This window comes from Cuculus canorus, chromosome 3, assembly GCF_017976375.1.
Source record: "Cuculus canorus isolate bCucCan1 chromosome 3, bCucCan1.pri, whole genome shotgun sequence".
Taxonomy (NCBI): Eukaryota; Metazoa; Chordata; class Aves; order Cuculiformes; family Cuculidae; genus Cuculus; species Cuculus canorus.
In genome coordinates this window covers 2,447,273-2,466,950 of record NC_071403.1, presented here as the reverse complement: position 1 = coordinate 2,466,950, position 19,678 = coordinate 2,447,273, and the positions used below count along the sequence as shown (strand labels likewise).

The 19,678-nt window shown below is 48.2% G+C and overlaps 2 protein-coding genes across 5 annotated transcripts; both read left to right on the top strand.

Annotated features, from left to right (window-relative positions):
- Nucleotides 1-133: 133 nt before the first annotated feature.
- Nucleotides 134-8,664, top strand: RNASEH1 (ribonuclease H1). 4 transcript variants are annotated; one of them, XM_054061732.1, is made up of 9 exons: nt 134-207; nt 982-1,041; nt 1,120-1,226; nt 4,016-4,210; nt 4,785-4,884; nt 5,415-5,469; nt 6,469-6,553; nt 7,330-7,454; nt 8,217-8,664. In XM_054061732.1, exons 2-9 carry the CDS (start codon nt 992-994, stop codon nt 8,301-8,303), a joined length of 804 nt encoding a protein of 267 aa, XP_053917707.1. In that variant the 5' UTR covers nt 134-207; nt 982-991; the 3' UTR covers nt 8,304-8,664. The 4 variants fall into 4 exon arrangements, with proteins under 4 accessions (XP_053917707.1, XP_053917710.1, XP_053917709.1 ...); XM_054061735.1 differs by lacking the exon at nt 134-207 and adding an exon at nt 774-843; XM_054061734.1 differs by lacking the exon at nt 134-207 and adding an exon at nt 843-861.
- A 740-nt stretch (nt 8,665-9,404) lies between these two features.
- Nucleotides 9,405-19,404, top strand: RPS7 (ribosomal protein S7). The gene is made up of 7 exons (XM_054061736.1): nt 9,405-9,479; nt 11,082-11,163; nt 12,026-12,097; nt 14,250-14,393; nt 15,907-15,971; nt 18,573-18,723; nt 19,289-19,404. Exons 2-7 carry the CDS (start codon nt 11,089-11,091, stop codon nt 19,364-19,366), a joined length of 585 nt encoding a protein of 194 aa, XP_053917711.1. The 5' UTR covers nt 9,405-9,479; nt 11,082-11,088; the 3' UTR covers nt 19,367-19,404.
- Nucleotides 19,405-19,678: the final 274 nt, after the last annotated feature.

Here is a 19,678-nt window from a genome sequence, read left to right as displayed (position 1 = left end):
CGAGATGGGGGGTGTCTGGCAGTGGGCGTGGCCAATGCGCAGCGGCGGGCGGGGGCGCATGCGAGGTGGCGTCGCTGCAGCTCCCGCGGCTGGGGGGGCGGTGGTGGTGGCGCGAGGCCGGTGCGCATGCGCGGCGGGCGGGGCAAGGTTGTGCCAAGAACGCGTGCGCGGCGGCGCCGCTGTTCTTCCGGATGTGTGTGGGCCGAGGCACGTGTGCGGTGGTCGGGGCGCGGTTGCCGGGCTGGAGGCGCGCGTGCGCTGGGCGGGTCCGGGCACGCCGGAGTGCGTGACGCATGCGCGGCGCGTGGGTCAGGCGGCGGTGGGTGCGGCGCGGTGCGTGTGCGGGGGAGCGTAACGCATGCGCGGGAGGCGTAGCCATGGGGGCGTGGTTTATGCACAGTGGGCGGGGCTTGGCGGGATGCGGCGCAATTGGCGAGGCGGGGGCGGGGCGCGACGTGCCTGGGCGTGGCGTATGCGCGGCGGCTGCGCTGCCGTTCCGGCTGTGGATGGGGCGGGGTGAAGGCACCTGACCAGTGGGCGTGGTTTGGCATGACGGGGTGCGTGGCGAGGTCGTGGGCGTGGCTTGCTTGCAGCGGAGGCTGCGTGTTGCGCATGCGCGGTGGGGGGCGGGGCGAGGGCGCGGCTACTGCGCAATGGGCGGGGCGTTGGCGGCGCTTCTCCTACGTCGGTGGGCGTGGCTTGGCGTGACGGGGCCGTGACCAGGTGGTGGACGCGTCCCGTCCACAGGAGGCGTGGTTGTCTGCAGCGTGCGGAACGTATAGCGCATCCGCGGCGGCGCTCCTCTTACGTCGTTGGGCGTGGCCGGACGTGGCGCGGACCGTGGTGCGTGGCGCATGCGCGGTGCGCGCTATCCCCGCGGCGGGACGGGAAGGGGGGGGGGGGGGAGCTCGAATGGCGGAGGCGCTGCGCGATGCTGCGCTGGGTCGCGGCCGTGCTGAGACGCTCGTGTCTCGCCCCCAGGGCCGGCAGCATGTTCTACGCGGTGCGCACGGGCCGGCGGAGCGGCGTGTACCGCACGTGGTAAGCGGCGGCGGCCTGGCGGGAGGAGCGCGGGGAGAGGCCCCGGCGCGGCCTCACCGGGGCCCGCTGTGTTCGCAGGGCTGAGTGCCGCGAGCAGGTGAATCGGTTCCCCGCCGCCTGCTTCAAGAAGTTCAACACCGAAGAGGACGCCTGGGCCTTCGTCAGGCAGCGCCCCGAGGCGGCAGGTACCGAGTCGTGGAATCGGGGGGCGGAGTGGGTGGGAGGGGAGCTGAAAGGCCATAGGATCGTGCAGTCATGGGGTGGGAATGTTAAACATCGTAGAACCGTGGAATGGGAACCTTAAAGATTATCGAATCAAGGAATTTGGGTGAGAAGGGAGCTCAAAGATCGCCGAATCTATGAATCATGGAGCTGTGGAATGGGAACTTTAAATGTCTTAGAATCAGGGAGTCATGGAATGGTTTGAGTAGGAAGGGACCTTAAGGGTCATGGAATTATGGAATGGTGTGGGTGGGAATGGAGCTTAAAGGCCATAGAATCGCGGAATCATGGAACGGAAACCGTAAGGATCATAGAGTCATGGAATCACAGACTGGTTTGGGTTGGAAATGAGCTTAAAAACCATAGAATAATGGAGTCATGGGATGGTTTGGTTTGGAAGAGACCTTAAAGACAATCCTGTTACAATCAACCTCCCTGCCATGGGCAGGGACACCTCCCACTGGCTCAGGCTGCCCAAGGCCCATCCAACCTGGCCTTGAGTACCTCCAGGGATGGGGCAGCCACAACCTCCCTGGGCAGCCTGGGCCAGTGTCTCATCACCCTCATTGCAAAGTATTTCTTTCTTATGTCTAGTCTAAATCTTTCCCTCTCCGCTTTATATCCCATTGGCCCTCATCCTATCACTACAAGCCTTTGTAAAAAGTTTCTCCCCAGCTTTGTTGTAGCCCTTTCAGGTACTGGGAGGTCACTGTAAGGTCTCCTTGGAGCCTTCATTTCTCCAGGCTGACCAACCCTAATTCTCTCAGCCTGTCCTCATATGGGAGGTGCTCCAGTCCTCAGATCTCTGTGGCCCTCCTGGCTTCAGCGGGGCCTTGGCGTGCACAGGGCAGCTCTGGCAAAGCACGAGTGGGATTGTGGAGCAGCGGGGTGGTGGGTATGGCAGGGGCTCTGCCCTCCCAATGTGATGAGGGACACCTGGGGAGCACAGATGTCCCTATTGGTGCTTGAATATTGCTTGTGCCGTGCCTGTTCTGAGGGCCGTCACATGTGTGTCTCCACCTCTGTTTCATCTGGGGTCATGAATAAGTGGTGTACCCTATTCTATTTGTTCTGTGGCCTCAGCTTAAGAGACCAGCATTATAGAATTGCTTGGTTGGAAAAGACTTTTGAGATCATAGAGTCCAACTGTGCCTGTCCACTACTAAACCAGAACCCTGAGCACCTCATAGAATCACCAGGTTGGAAAGGACCCACTGGATCATCAAGTCCAACCATTCCTAACACTCCTTAAACCATGCCCCTCAGCACCTCATCCACCCGTCCCTTAAACACCTCCAGGGAAGGTGACTCAACCACCTCCCTGGGCAGCCTCTGCCACTGCCCAACGACCCTTTCCGTGAAAAATTTTTTCCTGATGTCCAGCCTGAACCTCCCCTGGCAGAGCTTCAGGCCATTCCTCCTTGTCCTGTCCCCTGTCACTTGGGAGAAGAGCCCAGCTTCCTCCTCTCCAAAACCTCCTTTCAGGTAGTTGTAGAGAGCAATAAGGTCTCCCCTCAGCCTCCTCTTCTCCAGGCTAAACAACCCCAGCTCTCTCAGCCGCTCCTCGCAAGACTTGTTCCTATCCCCCTCACCAGCTTTGTTGCTCTTCTCTGGACACGCTCCAGAGCCTCAACATCCTTGTGGTGAGGGGTCCAGAACTGAACACAGTACTCAAGGTGCGGTCTCACCAGTGCCGAGTACAGAGGGAAAATAACCTCCCTGGACCTGCAGGTCACGCCGTTTCTGATACAAGCCAAGATGCCATTGGCCTTCTTGGCCACCTGGGCACACTGCTGGCTCATGTTCAGTCAGCTCTCAACCAACACCCCCAGGTCCTTCTCCTCCGTGCAGCTTTCTAGCCAGACTTCTAGTCTGTAGCACCGCATAGCTTTGTTGTGCCCCAAGTGCAGGACCCGGCATTTGGCCTTGTTGAACCTCATGCCATTGGCCTCGGCCCAGCGGTCCAGCCTGTTCAGATCCCTTTGCAGAGCCTCCCTACCCTCCAGCAGATCCACGCTTCCACACAGCTTAGTGTCATCTGCAAACTTGCTGAGGGTGCACTCAATGCCTTCATCCTGGTCATTGATGAAGACATTGAACAGGGCTGGACCCAGTACCGAACCCTGAGGAACCCCACTTGTGACCGACCTCCAGCTGGAGTTAACTCCATTGACCACCACTCTCTGGGCCATCCAACCAGTTTTCGACCCAGGAGAGTGTGTGCCTGTCCAGGCCAGAGGCTGACAGTTTCTGAAGCAGAATGCTGTGAGAAACTGTGTCAAAGGCTTTACTGAAGTCCAAGAAGGCTACATCCACAGCCCTTCCCTCATCCAGTAGTCGAGTCACTTTGTCATAGAAGGCAGTAAGGTTAGTTTGGCAGGACCTGCCTTTCATCAACCCATGTTGACTGGGGCTGATCACCCAGTTCTCTTGCATGTGCTTCATGATAGCACTCAAGATCACCTGTTCCATGACTTTCCCAGGCACTGAGGTCAGACAGGTCATCTACCTGTCTTTTAACATCTCCAGGGGTGGTGACTCCACCACTTCCCTGGGCTGCCTGTTCCAGTGCCCCAGAACCCTTTCTGTGAAGTTTTTCCTCATGTCCAATCTTAACCTGCTGTGGTGCAGCTTGAGGCCATTCCCTCTTATCCCACATCGCTGACAGGTGATAATGAATGTTGGCTTTAGAAGCAGTCATTTCCAAGAAAATATGATCTTGTATCAAGTTGAATTTTTTTTCTCTTGGAAGGGGCAGACAATCCTCCAGCTGTAACACAGGAAAATGATAGCCAGGGAGAGGAACCAGAAATAAATACCTTGTGTTGCAATGCTTGCAAAAGGCCGTTCGAACAGTCTACAAACGAAGAACACATCGCAAAACGTGTAAAGCATGAAGAAGTACACTCGGAGCCGACAGTCAGTGAAGATAAATTTTCATACATGGGTGAGGTCTTTCATTATTTCTCTAATGCTTTCGAGTTCTTTTCACTCTTTTGTAAGTAACAAGTGTGATTATTAGAGAGCTTTTAGGAGTGTTTGTGTACGGCAGAGTCAGACCCAGTGATGTTGTTTCTACTTAAAAAGTAAATATCAGCAAGGAAACATTTGTTCCCATGGTCTCTCAGTGTGATACTGTTAGAACTGGTATCAACATACAGCTTAATTTAATTGTTATGGGTGTGGTTTCATATGTGTCTGGATTATAGACTGTGTAAATAGGCAGACGTAGCTGGGAAGTTTTGGTGTTAACTAAAGAAGACAGGAATGGTAGTGAGAGTGGAACTTGGGGCAGAGGTGCTTCTTGAGGCTGGCTAATTTGACACTGCTCAGGGTGTGAAACTGCAGCAGGAGTTCTGGTTATCGCGTTCGTAATTTGTGTGGCTTCTGGAGTTCAGGGTTGGAAGGGCTGTCTGGGGAGGGAAGTTTTGGGGACTACTCTGATGGCAGACAGATGTTTTTGATTCAAGAGTCTACATTCTCGAGTGCTTGAACTTGTGCTTTTGGTCATTCTTTTGTAGGCGACTTTACAGTTGTTTATACGGATGGTTGTTGCTCAGGTAATGGACGTAACAGGGCACGTGCTGGAATAGGCGTCTACTGGGGGCCAGGCCACCCTTTGTAAGTAGCTGGATTATTCTTTTGTGGGTTTTTGTTTTCTTTTTAGTATATTCCTGTTTGTCCTCTGTGTGATTTACAATACCGCCCCCTTTTGAACACAAAACCCTTCTGTTGTTGAGACTCATGATGACAGTGCTGTGAAACCAGTGATTTCCTGAGAGGAAAAGAGAAATCAGCCTCACTGGGAGATATGAATGGGGGGAAAATCATAGAATAGTTAGGGTTGGAAGGGATGTTCCAGATTGACTGGAAATAATATTTTTAGGGGCTGAAGCTATGATTCAGGTGATACAGAAGGTTTGAAAATAGGTGTAGGCGTGCACAGTTGACAACAAATGTGATTGTGTGCTGATGGCAGGTCCGAATATGCCGATTGCACTATGCAGGTGGTAGTTAGAGCTGGAACCTTCTATTCATCCTCCTTTGTAAAATGAAGGGTAGCTCTTCTCTTTATTTTTATGATGCGTACTTATTATACACCATTCTGCATATTTAGGATAACTAATTTACTGTTCATTCCTTGGACACAGAAATACCAGTGAAAGACTTCCTGGACGGCAGACTAATCAAAGAGCAGAAATACATGTAAGTATTAAATGTCCTGAAATGCTTCTGCACGTAGACCACAGAAGCACACTTGTGACTATTTCAACTCTAGCCTTCAGAAACCAGTTAGAGCTGTGGGGGAGAAGTGCACAAAATATCAGGAATTAAGACTTGAAATGAGTCATTCTCTTCAAGTTTTATTGATCTTTACTGGGTTTGAACAAGGTAATGCGCCTTGAGAATCCCCAGATATCAGCAGGGGCACAGCTGTTTAAAACAACCGTGCATTAGGAAAGCTTGGTTTCCAAATCTGGATGCTGAGCGGCAGTTTAGAGGAGAATCAGCTTCTTATTGTGATGGGATCAGAGAATCGTATTCCTTAGATAAATATAACAATTCTAGGCTCTCAGGAGTAACTTCTGTTACTTCTGTTGGCGACAGCAGATTTAGACTTCGCTTCTCACCTCATTTTAATCCTGGTGCTGCTGCTGTCCCACACTGTGTGTTTGGAGATAAGCAGATCAATCCCGCGTTTCAGTGAGGGACAAGCAGAGGTGATCGGGGTGTGCAGGGGGTCACATTTGTCGCTGGAGATCTTTTCAGCTCTACATCAAGACCCAACTGTGTAGCACCAAAAAACTCAACCCTTTTAGGGGTTCCAGACTGTTGGAACTGGTGTGAACCCTTCCTCCTCAAAGTGAGGGAGGAATTGCCTAAAACTTGAGGAACGGTTAATAGAGGCCTTGATAGTTGGGAAATTGGGCAGAAAGTGGCTCCTGCAAGTACAGAATTGAGCATTAGAATATCAGTGGGGGGTTTTGCCAGTGAAATTTCAGTGGCTTCCTGTTTGCCTGCTTCTGTAAGTTAACTGCATGCATAGTTTTGGGAATCTCTGCTCTAAAGCGCGCTGGTCCTCAGTGACGGAGAGATTGCAGTAATATTCTTGGCATTTCTGTATTCGCATCGGGCACTTAGCTGGTATTTGAATTGCATTTGTGCAAAATCCTGTTCTAAACTGATTCTATTAATGTTCTTAAGGCAGCCTGCAAAGCAATAGAGCAAGCAAAGAGTCAGAACATCAAGAAACTAATTATCTACACTGACAGCCAGTTCACTATTAATGGTAAGCTAATGATTTTACTTTTCCTGATTCTTAAAGATGCTCTGCACACAATTGCATTACATCAGGCCCACAGAAAACACCGAGACCTGGAGAGAGGGTTCTAAACAAGAGAATGCTTAACTTATTGCAGTCCTCATGCTTGGGGAGAGCCTTGAGATTCTTACAGGGATCGCCTGTAAGCAGCATGAAATAAAACTGGAGACAAAGTGCCCGTTACAAAGTAAAGAACAGCAGAAGGATTTTTGTGTTAAGGCATTCGGTATGACGCAAAGTCTAGAAAAAATGTTGTTTGTGTGTACTTTGTGCACGGGAAAGTGCTTTAAAGTTGGTGTAGCAACCCTGTGTTGTTTGGTTTGCTTTTGGTTGGATTGGAGAGGCCGTCTTAATACACAAAGGTGAAGTATATTCAAGTTTCCTTACTTTCTTGGTGTAGGCTACGCTTCCAAACTTTCAGGTTAGACTAGAGGACCAGTCAGAGACAATACACACTCACAGTGTGTGTTTAAGGTTAATGCAGAGATTTCAAAAATCTAATCTTATTTCACAGAAATACCACGTGAAGGAGCCAGTAGGACTTCATTTCTGAGTATTTCTTCCCCTTTCCCCTAGGTCTTCAGCTGTTACTCCTCTGAAAATTCCAAACTCCATAAGTATCTGTCTCACATTTTTACAGTACTGAGACTTTGTCCAGAGTTAATCTCGTTAAAAGGGTTTTTGCTCCATCTTGATCCTTGTTGACCTCTTTTATATCATTTTTATTCTCCCTTTGCCCCTAGGTATTACGAGCTGGGTTGACAACTGGAAAACAAATGGCTGGAGAACAAGTTCAGGAGCAAGTGTAATAAATAAAGAAGATTTTCAAAGACTTGATAATCTATCGAAAGGCATAGAAATTCAGTGGGTGAGCACCTTGTTTCTTATTCTTAATGATATCTTAATGATATCACATTTCCTGTGAAAACTTTCGAGTATGACCATAACTAAGAACTTCATAGAGCATAATATTATTTTACATCAATAAACCCATAAATACAACAAAGCTGATTGTTTTATTTAAAGCAACGTAACCTAGGCTCTTGGAACTAGTATTTCATTTATTAAAATGCATGCTTATATTTGCAGCTGTCTCTTAGGAGGTGCCCGTGATCGTTACTTTGAGTTTGTTAAGGCTGTTAGATAAAATTTCTGTTCCGTGAAATCTAAGCTGAAAAGAGAACTCTGTGTTTTTGAGTCATAGCTCAATTTCTGGGTTTGCTTCTCAGAACTCTGGTTCTGGTGCTGGTTTGTTGGTGTAACTCAATCACGTGAGTGTCTTTAAACTGGGAAAATTAAGAAAGCCTGGTCCCAAATACGCTGAGTCTAGTTTTCTGTACCATAACAGTGTTTTCTACAAGGAAACTGTGCACAGAAAGGCCTTTAAAATACTCATTTTTAAGTTTTAAATTCTTTAACTCTTCAGTAAAGAAGTAATATAACTTCTACACGGGTAGGGAGACCATAAACATTGCTGGGAGGAACCTGTACGGACTCGGTGCGAGGAGAGCGCCTCTGAGGAGGTGCTGCTGTGCTATGAATGCGAGGATCTTGCATGATCAGATATTATGGATGTGCTGCTTTCTTGTTATCTTGCATAGCTAATGGTCTTATGCTTTTGTCCTCCCAGATGCATATTCCCGGTCACGCTGGCTTCCAAGGAAATGAAGAAGCTGATAGACTAGCAAGAGAAGGAGCCAGTAAACAACTGTCGTGATGGACTCGGGCGCGTGACTGGAAGGAAGAAGGCTTACATTCACGGTGACAAATTGAACTGCTGTAATGGTCTCAGAGTTAAACTTTGAACTGTGCTTCTTTCTGGCCTGAAGTATTAAATGTACACCTACTTCTGGGGAGGAGAAAAACATGTTTTCTTCTACACGTTTGCTTTACAATCAAGTCACTATTTAGTTGATGGAAAGGAGTGTTTGCTTTGTCTCCATCTTATTGAAGAGCTGTTGTCAGTGTTTTCAGCTGTAGACTTCCGACTTCACCATAAAGACAGGCTTAAGAATATTAAATCTTTATCCTAAAGAGTTCTGTATTTTCCTCTTAGTGAAATAAATTGATTTTTTTTATACAGAGGTAAATAGTAACAGGTCAAAGGAGTTGGGCGCAAGGGAACTTTGGGGTTGTGGGTTTGGTAAGAGGTCAGTGACGCAATGCGGAGATGTCCCTTGTATTCTTTGGCATTCTGGTACAAGCAGAGGTTTGTAACCCTCACCTGTGCCTCGCAGGATCATAAGTTAAAGCCTCTCTAGATTTCTTTATAGTGTTACTTTGCAAGGTAGCATGAACAAACTGAAAAGGAAACTTGAATAATGAATTCTTACGGTTCTCCTCGAGAGAGAGGACTTTGTTTCATAGACTGGGTTTGGGTTGGAAGGGTGCCAGGGCCTCAGCACCCTCACGGTGAAGAAATTCCTCCTTATGTCCAGTCTAAATCTGCCCCTCTCCGGTTTATACCCCTTGCCCCTCGCCCTGTCCCTTCAAGCCTTTGCGAACAGCCCCTGCCCAGCTCTCTTGCAGCCTCTTCAGGCACTGGAACGCTCGCCCTGGATCACGCCTCAGCCCGTATTATCTTCTCCCGCCCAGTTTCCTCCTTGGGTCACGCTCGGTAAGCGCCGCCCTTCCCCTCTTGCGCATGCGCATAGTGGCCCTCCCGCGTTAGGCGAGCCTGTCATTAACGTCATCACCATGCGCCGCGCCTGGAGTCCGTTGCGGCTTCACCTGTGCGGAAGTCGCCTCGGGCACGCGGCTTTCACGGGCTGCCCGCCTTGCCCTTCTTCCGGGTGTGGCTTCACCCGTGTGTGGGCGTGGCTTCCGCCACGATCTCGGCCGCTCTCGCGAGAGCTCTCCCTTTTCCCAGGCCGGCGCGGAGAGAGAGGCAGAGGTGGGTGCCGCGGCCTGGGTGCCGCCGACGCCTTTTTCCCCCGCCGCCGCTGCAATACCGAGCTGGCACCCAGCGGCGCCTCCCGCCGCAGCCGCGGGGCGGGGATGCTCCCGATTAGCGCCTGCCCGAGCCCCGATGGCCGCCGGAGCGTGCGGTGCCGGGGTTCGGCTCGGCTCTGGGCGGGGAGCGGGGAGGGCGCCGGGGGAGCTCGGTGAGCGGCCGCCCCGCCGCTTCCCGGGGTCGTTCTGCTGCGCGAAGCCGTCGCAGCCGCTGTGCGGAGGGCGGTGTCCGTGCTACCGCCTGATCTGACCATGGAAGCCGAGGGAGAGTGAGGGGAGGTCCTCGTTTCGGGAGATCCCTACACAGGACATGGAGCTGTTGGAACGGGGCCAGAGGAGGCTACAAAGATGATCCGAGGGCCGAAGCACCGCCTGTACGAGGACAGACTGAGAGTTGGGGTTCTTCAGCCTGGAGAAGGCCCCGAGAAGACCTTAGAGCAGTTTCCACCACTGAAAAGGGCCACAGGAAAGCTGAGGAGAGGCTGTTTACAGGGGCATGGAGGGATAGGATGAGGGGGAATGGCTTTGTTTTGCGGGAGGGGAAGATTTAGACTAGGTATTGGGAGGAATTGGCAGATTTAGACTGGACATAAGGAGGAAATTCTTCACCATGAGGGTGGTGAGGTCCTGGCCCAGGTTGCCCAGGGAAGCTGTGGCTGCCCCATCCCTGGGGGTGTTCAAGGCCAGGTTGGATGGGCCTTGGGCAGCCTGAGCCAGCAGGGACACCCATGGCGGAGGGGCTGGAATTGTGTGATCTTTAAGGTCCATTTCAACCCAAACCATTCTATGATTTAAGGAATAAAAAAATGAAGGCTGCAGAAGACCAGCATCTGGCCAGCACTTCAGGAGCCAAAAAAAAGATGGGGTGTCAAGATAACCCTTATGTTGAACCTTATGTGGAAACTTCAAAGGGCCCAGGTGCCAAGGAAATAAGAGTAGGGGGCTGCTTTGTGACCTCAGGCTCAATCAGAGGCTGTGGGGAGCATGTGGGAGGTGCAGGACACCTATTGTAAGTAACGTTCCTCCTTGGAGGTTTTCAAGGCCAGGTTGGATGGGGCTTTGAGCAGCCTGGTCCAGTGGGAGGTGTCTCTGCCCATGGCAGGGGGTGGAACTGGGTGGGCTTTGAGGTCCCTTTTAGCCCAGATTATTCTGTTTTCTATAATATTGGGAGATATGATTAATATGCATGATTTTTATGAAAAATATAATACATGACTACCATTTCAGTGTATAAAAACCTACTCCTTGTAGTCACTGACATATACAGTAGGAAGATCAATCCCCCTGTATATCCAGTGCTGTATTAAAGAATGCCGCTTTCTTAAGACCCCCGGTGGTTCCTTTTCTTGGTTTTGGTGACAATGGCAGCCACTGCTGTGATGTGCAGACTGCTGCTTTCCCGTGGTCGGCATCCCCGGGAACAATGTGGCTGGTGCTTGCGTGCCCCGTGCGGCTTTGTAGATTGCGGATTGCAGAGTCTCTGCGGTGTTAGTAACGGAAGGCGTGCGCCTGGTGACAACTGAGATGTCATTTTGCGTTGCAGGAAGGCCATGTTCAGCTCCAGCGCAAAGATTGTGAAGCCTAATGGCGAGAAGCCAGATGAGTTCGAGTCTGGTATATCCCAGGTATGGGTCTTCTTCTGCTGTTCAGTAACCAGACATGAGTTGTGGAGACAGCATTGTGGCAGTTGTGTAGAGCTTAAAAGTTGAAGGGTGGTGCTGTCTAAACACGTACTCTTTCCTAGTTTTATGTAGGGACTGGGGCAGTCAGCCTGTGTTCCCACCAACTGCACTTGTTGCCTCTCTGCCCCTCTGTTCCACTCTTGTGAGACCCCACCTGGAGTCCTGCGTCCAGGTCTGGAATCCCCAACATAAGAAGGAGATGGAGGTGTTGGAACGGGTCCAGAGGAGGCTACGGGGATGATCAGAGCTGGAGCACCTCTGCTATGAGGACAGGCTGAGAGAGTTGGGATTGTTCAGCCTGAAGAAGAGAAGGCTCCCGGGAGACATAGTGACCTTCCAGTACCTGAAGGGGCTACAAGAAAGCTGGGGAGGGATTTTGTAAAAAGGCTTATAGTGACAGGATGAGGGGGGATGGCTTTAAATTGGAGAGGGGAAGAATTACTTTAGACATTGGAGCACATTCTTCACCATGAGGGTGGTGAGGCCCTGGCCCAGGTTGCCTGAGAAAGCTGTGGCTGCCCCATCCCTGGAGCTGTTCCAGGCCAAGTTGGATGGGGGGTTTGGTCAGCCTGAACCAGTGGGAGGTGTCCCTGCCCATGGCAGGGGGGTTGGAACTGGATCATCTTTAAAGTCCTTTCCAACTCAAACCATTCTATGATTCTCTGCCAGGAAGGTCAAGTCTTGGATATTGGCTGTGGTTAAAAGTATAGAGCAGCTCTCTGGCACTGTGAGCAAACTTTGGTCTCAAGGGTTCTTCCAAATCAAACTGTATGTAACGGATTGTTCCACAACTTGACTTTTCCAGGCTCTGCTGGAATTGGAAATGAACTCTGACTTAAAGGCTCAGCTGCGGGAGCTGAACATCACAGCAGCTAAGGTAGGTCAGACCTTCTCTACAAACAATTGCTTGGTGGCTTGGTGATCTCTCTGGTGATCAGTAACAGGACCCGAGGGAACGGCAGGAAGACGTGCTGAGGAAGGGTTAGGTTGAATATCAGGAAAAGGTTCTTGACTCAGAGGGTGGGTGTTAGCGTATCAGGTCAACAGTGTCTTTAGCTGTTTCTTGCGGCCTGTGCTTACTTTCCTATGTGCTGTTGTGGTTTGTCTTTGCTGTTAATATGCAGCAATTTGTAATAGTTATTTTTTTTAGGAGCTGATCTGAAGTCATTGTAAAAACTCAGATAGTGGTTCTGTTTTCTACATAAATATGTTTGAAGTGGCTGTTGTACTTTCTGTCTCTGCAAATTGGTCTGAAACTGACTTTGTGTGGATCCTGGCTGGCGGTGTAGGCAGCGGTGTTTACTCTTTGTAAAATCAATTTATCCTAAGCCCTCTTATGCACCAAGTGATAAACAGGAGGTGGTTTGAGGCTATAGACTGGCTGGGTCCCATGGGTTCGCCTGTTTGCAAATCTGGGTTTTAGTTTGTTAAGGCAACTGAAACCTTGGCAAAGAAGAGGAAGAAGAAAATTCGTAGAAAAGGAGAAAGAAAATTAGTGTTAGAATTTGTCAGCCTTGGAGACTGGGTGAAACTTCCAAAGCTGGTTGCTGCACCCAAAAACTTAAGTAGGGACTTTTAACAAAGGCGTGTAGTGATAGAACGAGGAGAGGGTTGGCTTTAAATTGGAGAGGGGCAGATTTAGACTAGACATAAGGAGGAAATTCTTCACCATGAGGGTGGTGAGGCCCTGGCCCAGATTGCCCAGGGAAGCTGTGGTTGCCCCATCCCTGGAGGGGTTCCAGGCCAGGCTGGATGGGCCTTGGGCAGCCTGAGCCAGTGGGAGGTGTCCCTGCCCAAGGCAGGGGGGTTGGAACTGGGTGATGATCTTTAAGGTCTCTTCCAACTCAAAACATTTTGTGATTCCGAGTCTGTTTGGTATGTGAGTTCAGGGGTCTTTGGAACTGCTTTGCTGCTGAAGGACAGCCCTGTGCCCTGTCCTGAGTGAAGAGTTTTTACGGATGTCTTTGTTGTTTGTTTAGCTGCTTGGTTTTATTTGTGAGAAAACTCCTGTGGGCATCAGAGTTAACTCATGTGGGAATGTAACTGGTGGAAAACAACTCTGCTTGCCATCCTCTTGGAGAATGAGGATGTCTCTGCAGTTGGGTTCATGGGAGAAGCGCTTTGTAAGCCTATGCAGACTTTTCTGGATTTTGATCAACTGTTGGAAAAACAAACCAGAGCCGAAGTAATCCATGTTGGTGTGATGTAAACCACAGCGATGGGAGTCGTTCTATTGAGAAAGAAATGTTTTGTTTGATTAGTGATGCAGGCCTTGGCCAGTGGTAGACAGATGATGATTTCCATGAAGTAGTAGCTCAGAATTCATAGAATAAAATCATAGAATCGTTGAGGTTGGAAAAGATCTGTAAGATCATCAAGTCCAACCATCGTTTTTTTGAACTCCTTCAGGGATGGAGACTCCACCACTGCCCTGGGCAGCCTCTGCCAGTGCTTCACCGCTCTTTCAGTAAAGACATTTTTTCTAATATTCAATTCAAACCTCCCTGGTGCAACTCTCCTGTCCCATCACTTGTTATTTGGGAGAAGAGACCAATACCCACCTCACCAGAACCTCCTTTCAGGTAGTTGCAGAAATTTATTACTGAGAGAAATAAGAGATTTATCACTGCAAACTTCTTTTAGAGTCTGCATTAGAGGGAAATAATAGTTGGGACTTTGTATCAGCATGCAAGTGCCACTGCCAATGCGCCAATACGCATTCAGTGTAGTTCAGATTCTAGCGCCCAAGTCCCATCTTGCAGGAAGAATGAGCTTTTCAGAGGACGTGACTTGATTTGGCGGGATTTATTGTCCAGCCATTCTTTTACAGACAAACAAGTGCTCTGACAGAGGTTTTTCTGTTTAATTGTTGCTCTTGAATGCGTTAAAGCAGACACTTCTCTCTGATGGTATTTTTTAACCTGAAGTTGCAGGGAAAGACTATCAAATACTTGTATTCGGAGAATTCATGATCAAACTGGACATTGTGTTTCGACCTCTATAATGTTTACTTTCTACTTCTCTTTCAGGAAATTGAAGTGGGTGGTGGCAGAAAAGCCATCATCATCTTCGTACCAGTTCCTCAGCTGAAATCCTTCCAGAAGATTCAGGTGCGGCTAGTTCGTGAGCTGGAGAAGAAATTCAGCGGGAAGCACGTGGTGTTCATTGCTCAGGTAAAACACTCAGAATCATAAAAATGGTGATTTGAAGGGATCTGTAGAGGGCGTGTAGTCCAGCCTTGCGCGTGAAGTAGGACTATTGCCAACGCCAGATCAGGTCTAGCTGAGTCTTGGAAATATCCAAGGGTGGTGATTCCACAGCCTATCTGGATAACCTATTTCAGTGCTGCCCTGCCCTTATTGTCATGTCCATTCGAGGTAACAATGGTATAACGCATATTGTTGTACCAGCAGGAAACGCCTCTCGTTGTGTGGGTGTAAGCTAAAATGGTTTCAGCTGGCAGCCGTGGCTGTGTAAGCTTGATGAGATGTGAAGCTTTTTGGAGTAGGATACAACTTTCTTCTTCTGGCCTCTCTTACTCCTTTAGAAGTCTGAGAAGCAAAGCTTGGAAGTAAAAGAGAGAGCAAGTATCAGTACTAGCTTTACTACACTTATTTATCCAAGCAGTTAAAATTCAAGTTAATGGGAGTGGAAGAAAAAACCTGACTTGAGTTCTGAATTTCTGGAAGAAGCTGAGGCATGAGAAGGTTATAGGAGGGCTCTCAGGGCAGTACGAAGAGGTGGACAGACTGGAGATCTGTCTGCAGAGTGGGCAGTTAGTGGTTAGGCTGAAGATTCTTTTAGCAGCGGTTATTTCTAATGTGATTTCAAGAGCCAGAGCACCTAACTCTGGATCGTTATATGGCCAAGAGCACTTTTAGTGAAATGCCTCTGGCTCATGTAAACAAAGTGCTTGAGAATTTCCTGTCAGTGGAGTGATGCGTATTTTAGAAGGGAATGTGTGCACTTCTGTAGGTGAAATATTGTCGCTTTTGAATGTGACACGACTCAGTCTGGATTACAGTAACCTCACCATGAATTCAGTCATGGAGAAGCTGTGATGGGTTGGTGGAAAATACTGCACTTGGCTACAAGCGTGCCCGAAACTCGGTGTTTTAAAAGATCTACCCTTGCAGATAGGGAAGTAGAAAATATACTGGCTTGGATCAGTAAATCTTAAATAACTGTAAATGCCGCTTTTAAAACAGATTATGTTTCATCCAGGGTTTGATCTGGATTATTTAATTCAAGCTGGTGTTCTCATGTCAGATGTCACCTAGCTGTCTGTGGCACTGAGACTGCCTCAGGTGCGAAGCAGAGTAGTAAGCTCAATCTAACAAACTGTAAAATGGTTTGAGATTTCCACAAAGAAGCATGTTCAGATTGCTGATAGGACATAGCAAGCTACCCTGGTTTTATAAATGGGGAAAGGAGGTGAAATACAAATGTTTTAATGTCTGTACACTGAACACAGGATCAGTAGATAAGAAATAAAGCCATATCAGTACTTCATCTTCTGCAAACCACACCAGGTTCTAATGCTGTAGCTTTGGGCATACTTAAGTCTCCCTTTCCAGTTTTTCATGCATCTGTCTCTAGTGAAAATAAAAAACCCCACGTGTTGTAGGTCTTTCTGTAATTGTTGTAGACACCAGATACTAAGAAATACCTCCTTTTCCTTAACAGAGAAGAATTCTGCCCAAGCCAACAAGAAAAAGCCGCACAAAAAACAAGCAGAAGCGTCCCAGGAGGTAAGTAAATAGTATTGATTCGGTAGGACAACCTTCCTTTGTTAGTTGGTAGTTTAGTCAAATAATGTCTAGTTAGGTTTTTGGAAGTTGTTCCAGTGATTGGGTGGTCTTGTCTTTTTTCTGTCATTTGACTCCTAAAAGGTGAGGTAGAAAGCTTTGGATACTGTGTTGCATTGCTTCCAGCTCCATCTTTATTTCTAGCTACAGCTGTACCCAATTTTTTAGCCAGCGGCACTGGTTAATAAAGCACAACCTGTTGTCTCTTACCTCACTGCGCTGACAAGGATTATTCCTTTTAAGCTGCAGGGAGAGCCGCATCCATGTCACACATTAAACTGCAGAAGGCAGGACTGGCTCTCAGAGGGAGTGCAGGGAGGGGAAGAGTGACTGAGGAGCGCTATGGATATGAGTAGTCCCTATGAGGACAAGTTTAACAGCAGTGGTATAGCCATATGTGTTAAACAGCCTCTCTGCTTGCATTTGGTCTCTTTATTGCTGACACGCAACGCTACTGTCTCTGAGTGGATGTCAGTGCTGCTTCTGTACTGTTCTCTATCTTACTGCGTCATTTTATAGTCCATGTCTTAAAGGTTTGTCCTCTTCATGGCACGTGGTGTGTCCCCTTCTCCCAGCATTACACCTCTGTTATATTTATGACTGTATTTTGAAATATTGAGGCATGAACTTTAAAATTGCAGTTTCCTGGTACTTGTGTTATATCTGCTCTTTTAATTCGGGTCCAGTTCTGTTCAATGTCTTTATCGATGATCTAGATGAGGTGATTGAACGGACACTTAGTAAGGTCACAGATGACACAAGGCTGGGAGGAAGTGTCGATCTGCTGAAGGGTAGGGAGGCTCTGCAGAGGGGTCGGAACAGGCTGGATCCAAGCGCTGAGGTCAACAGTGTGAGGTTTAACAAGGCCAAGTGCCGAGTCCTGCCCTTGGGACACAACAACCCCGAGCAGCTCCAGGCTGGGGGTAATGTGGCTGGAAAGTGCCAGGAGGAGAAGGACCTGGAGGTGTTGGCCCACAGCAGCTGAACATGAGCCACCAGTGGCCCAGGTGGCCAAGAAGGCCAATGACATCTTGGCTTGTGTCAGAAACAGTGTGTCCGGTAGGAGCAGGGAAGGGATTGTACCCCCTGATTCAGCATTGATGAGGCTGCACCTTGAATCCTGGGTTCAGTTTTGGGCCCCTCATGACAGGAGAGACATCAAGATCCTATAGCGTGTCCAGAGAAGGGAACGGAGCTGTGAAGAGGCTGGAGAGCAAGCGTTATAAGAAGTGGCTGAGGGAGCTGGGGTTGTTTAGCCTGGAGAAGAGGAGGCTGAAGGGAGACCTTATCCCTGTCTGCAAAGGAGATTGTAGCGAGGTGGGTGTTGGTCTCTTCTCCCAAGTGACAGGTGATAGCACAAGAGGGAATGGCCTCGAGCAGTGCCAGGGGAGGTTCAGATTGGACATCAGGAAAAGCTTCTTCACAGAAAGGATTCTCAGGCCCTGGCAGAGGCTGCCCAGAGAGGTGGTGGAGTCCCCATCCCTGGAGGGGTTTAAAAGATGGGTAAATGAGGTGCTTGGGGATGTACGTTTGGACCTGATGATTTCAAAGGTCTTTTCTAGCCAAGTGATTCTATGTAGCTGCAATCCTGTCTTTGAAGGACTCTTTAAGTTATATTAAAACTAGTATTGCACAGTGACTGGAGAAGTTGGCATCCTGTGGATGTGACTAACGTGCTGCCAGTTTCTCGTTATGAGGGAAGGAGAGCACATGACTGTCCCTGTCCCAGCCTGAGAGTAGGTCGGGTTTAGTAACGTTCTAAAATGATACGTGTATTGCAGAGCATGGAAGTGTGGTTGATGTTTGTCTCCTCTAGCTACCCTAATCTTTGCAGGTCTGAACTGCTGCTGTAGACACGGGTCTCAGTGGTGTTCCTGCCTTGAAAGTGCACCTGGGGAACCTAGGAATCTTACCGGTCATTAAACTCCTACACAAAGTGACCTGGATAAATTTTTCTCATTTTTGACTCACTTCTGGACTGTTCAAAAACACAAATGCAAACACCAAATGTCTTATAAGCATAGACTAAACTTACCAGCTAGACTTCTCTGTTAAACACTATGTTTACAGCTGCTTGGGTTTATGTAGATGAAAAAAACACTGTTCTCAAAACGGGGTGTTCTACCAACATATTCTGTGTAGCTGAAGATACTTGTAGGCTGAAACTCTTCCAGCGAGTGTCTCTGGCGGAATTACAGATAGGACAACTTGGTTCTGATTTAAATCAAGTCTCAAATGGGTAGAAGTAAGAGAACGTTTTAGGATTGTTGCTGCAAAGCAGCACGTGATCTAAAAGGTCAGAAACCTGGCTACTGAGTTTTTCCCCTCATGCAGTTACTAAGTTTTTGCACTCAATGTAGAATTTAGCTTTTATTTTTGCATGACTTGTGAGAATGTGTGACATTGTCACACCGCAGCATTAAAACCCCTGAAAATAAAACCACTGAATTTTCAGCTGAAGCATGCTGTGGAAGGTTTTAGCCTTGGCAGACTGGAAAATGTGGCAAGAGGATGTGTTTTAACGATACAAATGTGGCATTTCAGCCGTACGCTTACTGCAGTGCACGACGCCATTCTTGAAGATCTGGTCTTCCCAAGTGAAATTGTGGGCAAGAGAATCCGCGTAAAACTGGACGGCAGCAGGCTTATCAAAGTCCATTTGGACAAAGCACAGCAGAACAATGTTGAACACAAGGTAAACAAAAAAGGAACTTTCCCTCGTGCGGGATGGGGTGAGATTCTGACACAGCTGAACAGCTGTTTGTGTTTGGAGTAAGATGCTGAAGATGAGAGAAGGCAGTTTTGAACTAAAGCTCTAGCTCAACTTGCCAAAACCCCTGGATTGTAAAGTAGCTACATTAGTTCCCTCATAGGAACACAGTGTTTTCTTGTGTTTTTTTGTTTGTTTGAGGTTTCGTTGGTTTTTTGGGATTTTTTATTTGCTTTTAATGAAGCGCTTAGATTAGACCTTGAACAGATGTGCTTGGTAGAGTCTGAAGTCCCCCATCGCTTTACTTAGTTTCTGTGGGGACGCGTTTAGGACAGCTCTACTCTCTGAGTCTCCTATCGTTCCAAATATTCTCCAGAAAACATGTCTTTTGTGTAAATGCTCAGCTGCCTGAATCTAGGAGAAAATGATCAGCCTCAGGGTTCATATCAGAGTGAAGATGCAGTGGGAAATAGCGTAGAATCTAAAGGATGTGAACATAGATTTTATTTCTTTATGCCCCATGTGTAATCAAGATTGTTTGTTTTCACAGGTGGAAACATTTTCTGGTGTCTACAAAAAGCTCACAGGCAAAGATGTGGTGTTTGAATTTCCAGAATTCCAGCTGTAAAGTGCAAAAAATGGCTGAATAAACATCTATTCCTATAACAGAGTAATTTCATTTACATTTTGGATTCCAGAAATGTGGGTGGGGAATGACTGGTTAACAGGACTTCTCTACTGTGTGGATGAGTGATGTTTGTGTAGCAAAGTATTAAGTCACCAGCTTTTTAACAGTAGCCCTCTTAGGTTGTTCTTGGTGCTGTCGCAACACAGCTCTGGACAAAAGAATCTATAGTCTGCACTTCAGTTTATTTTTCAATGTCAGTTATGTTGAGTCTCACCTTTTGGGGAGAATGTGGAGAATTACTGTAGGGCAATG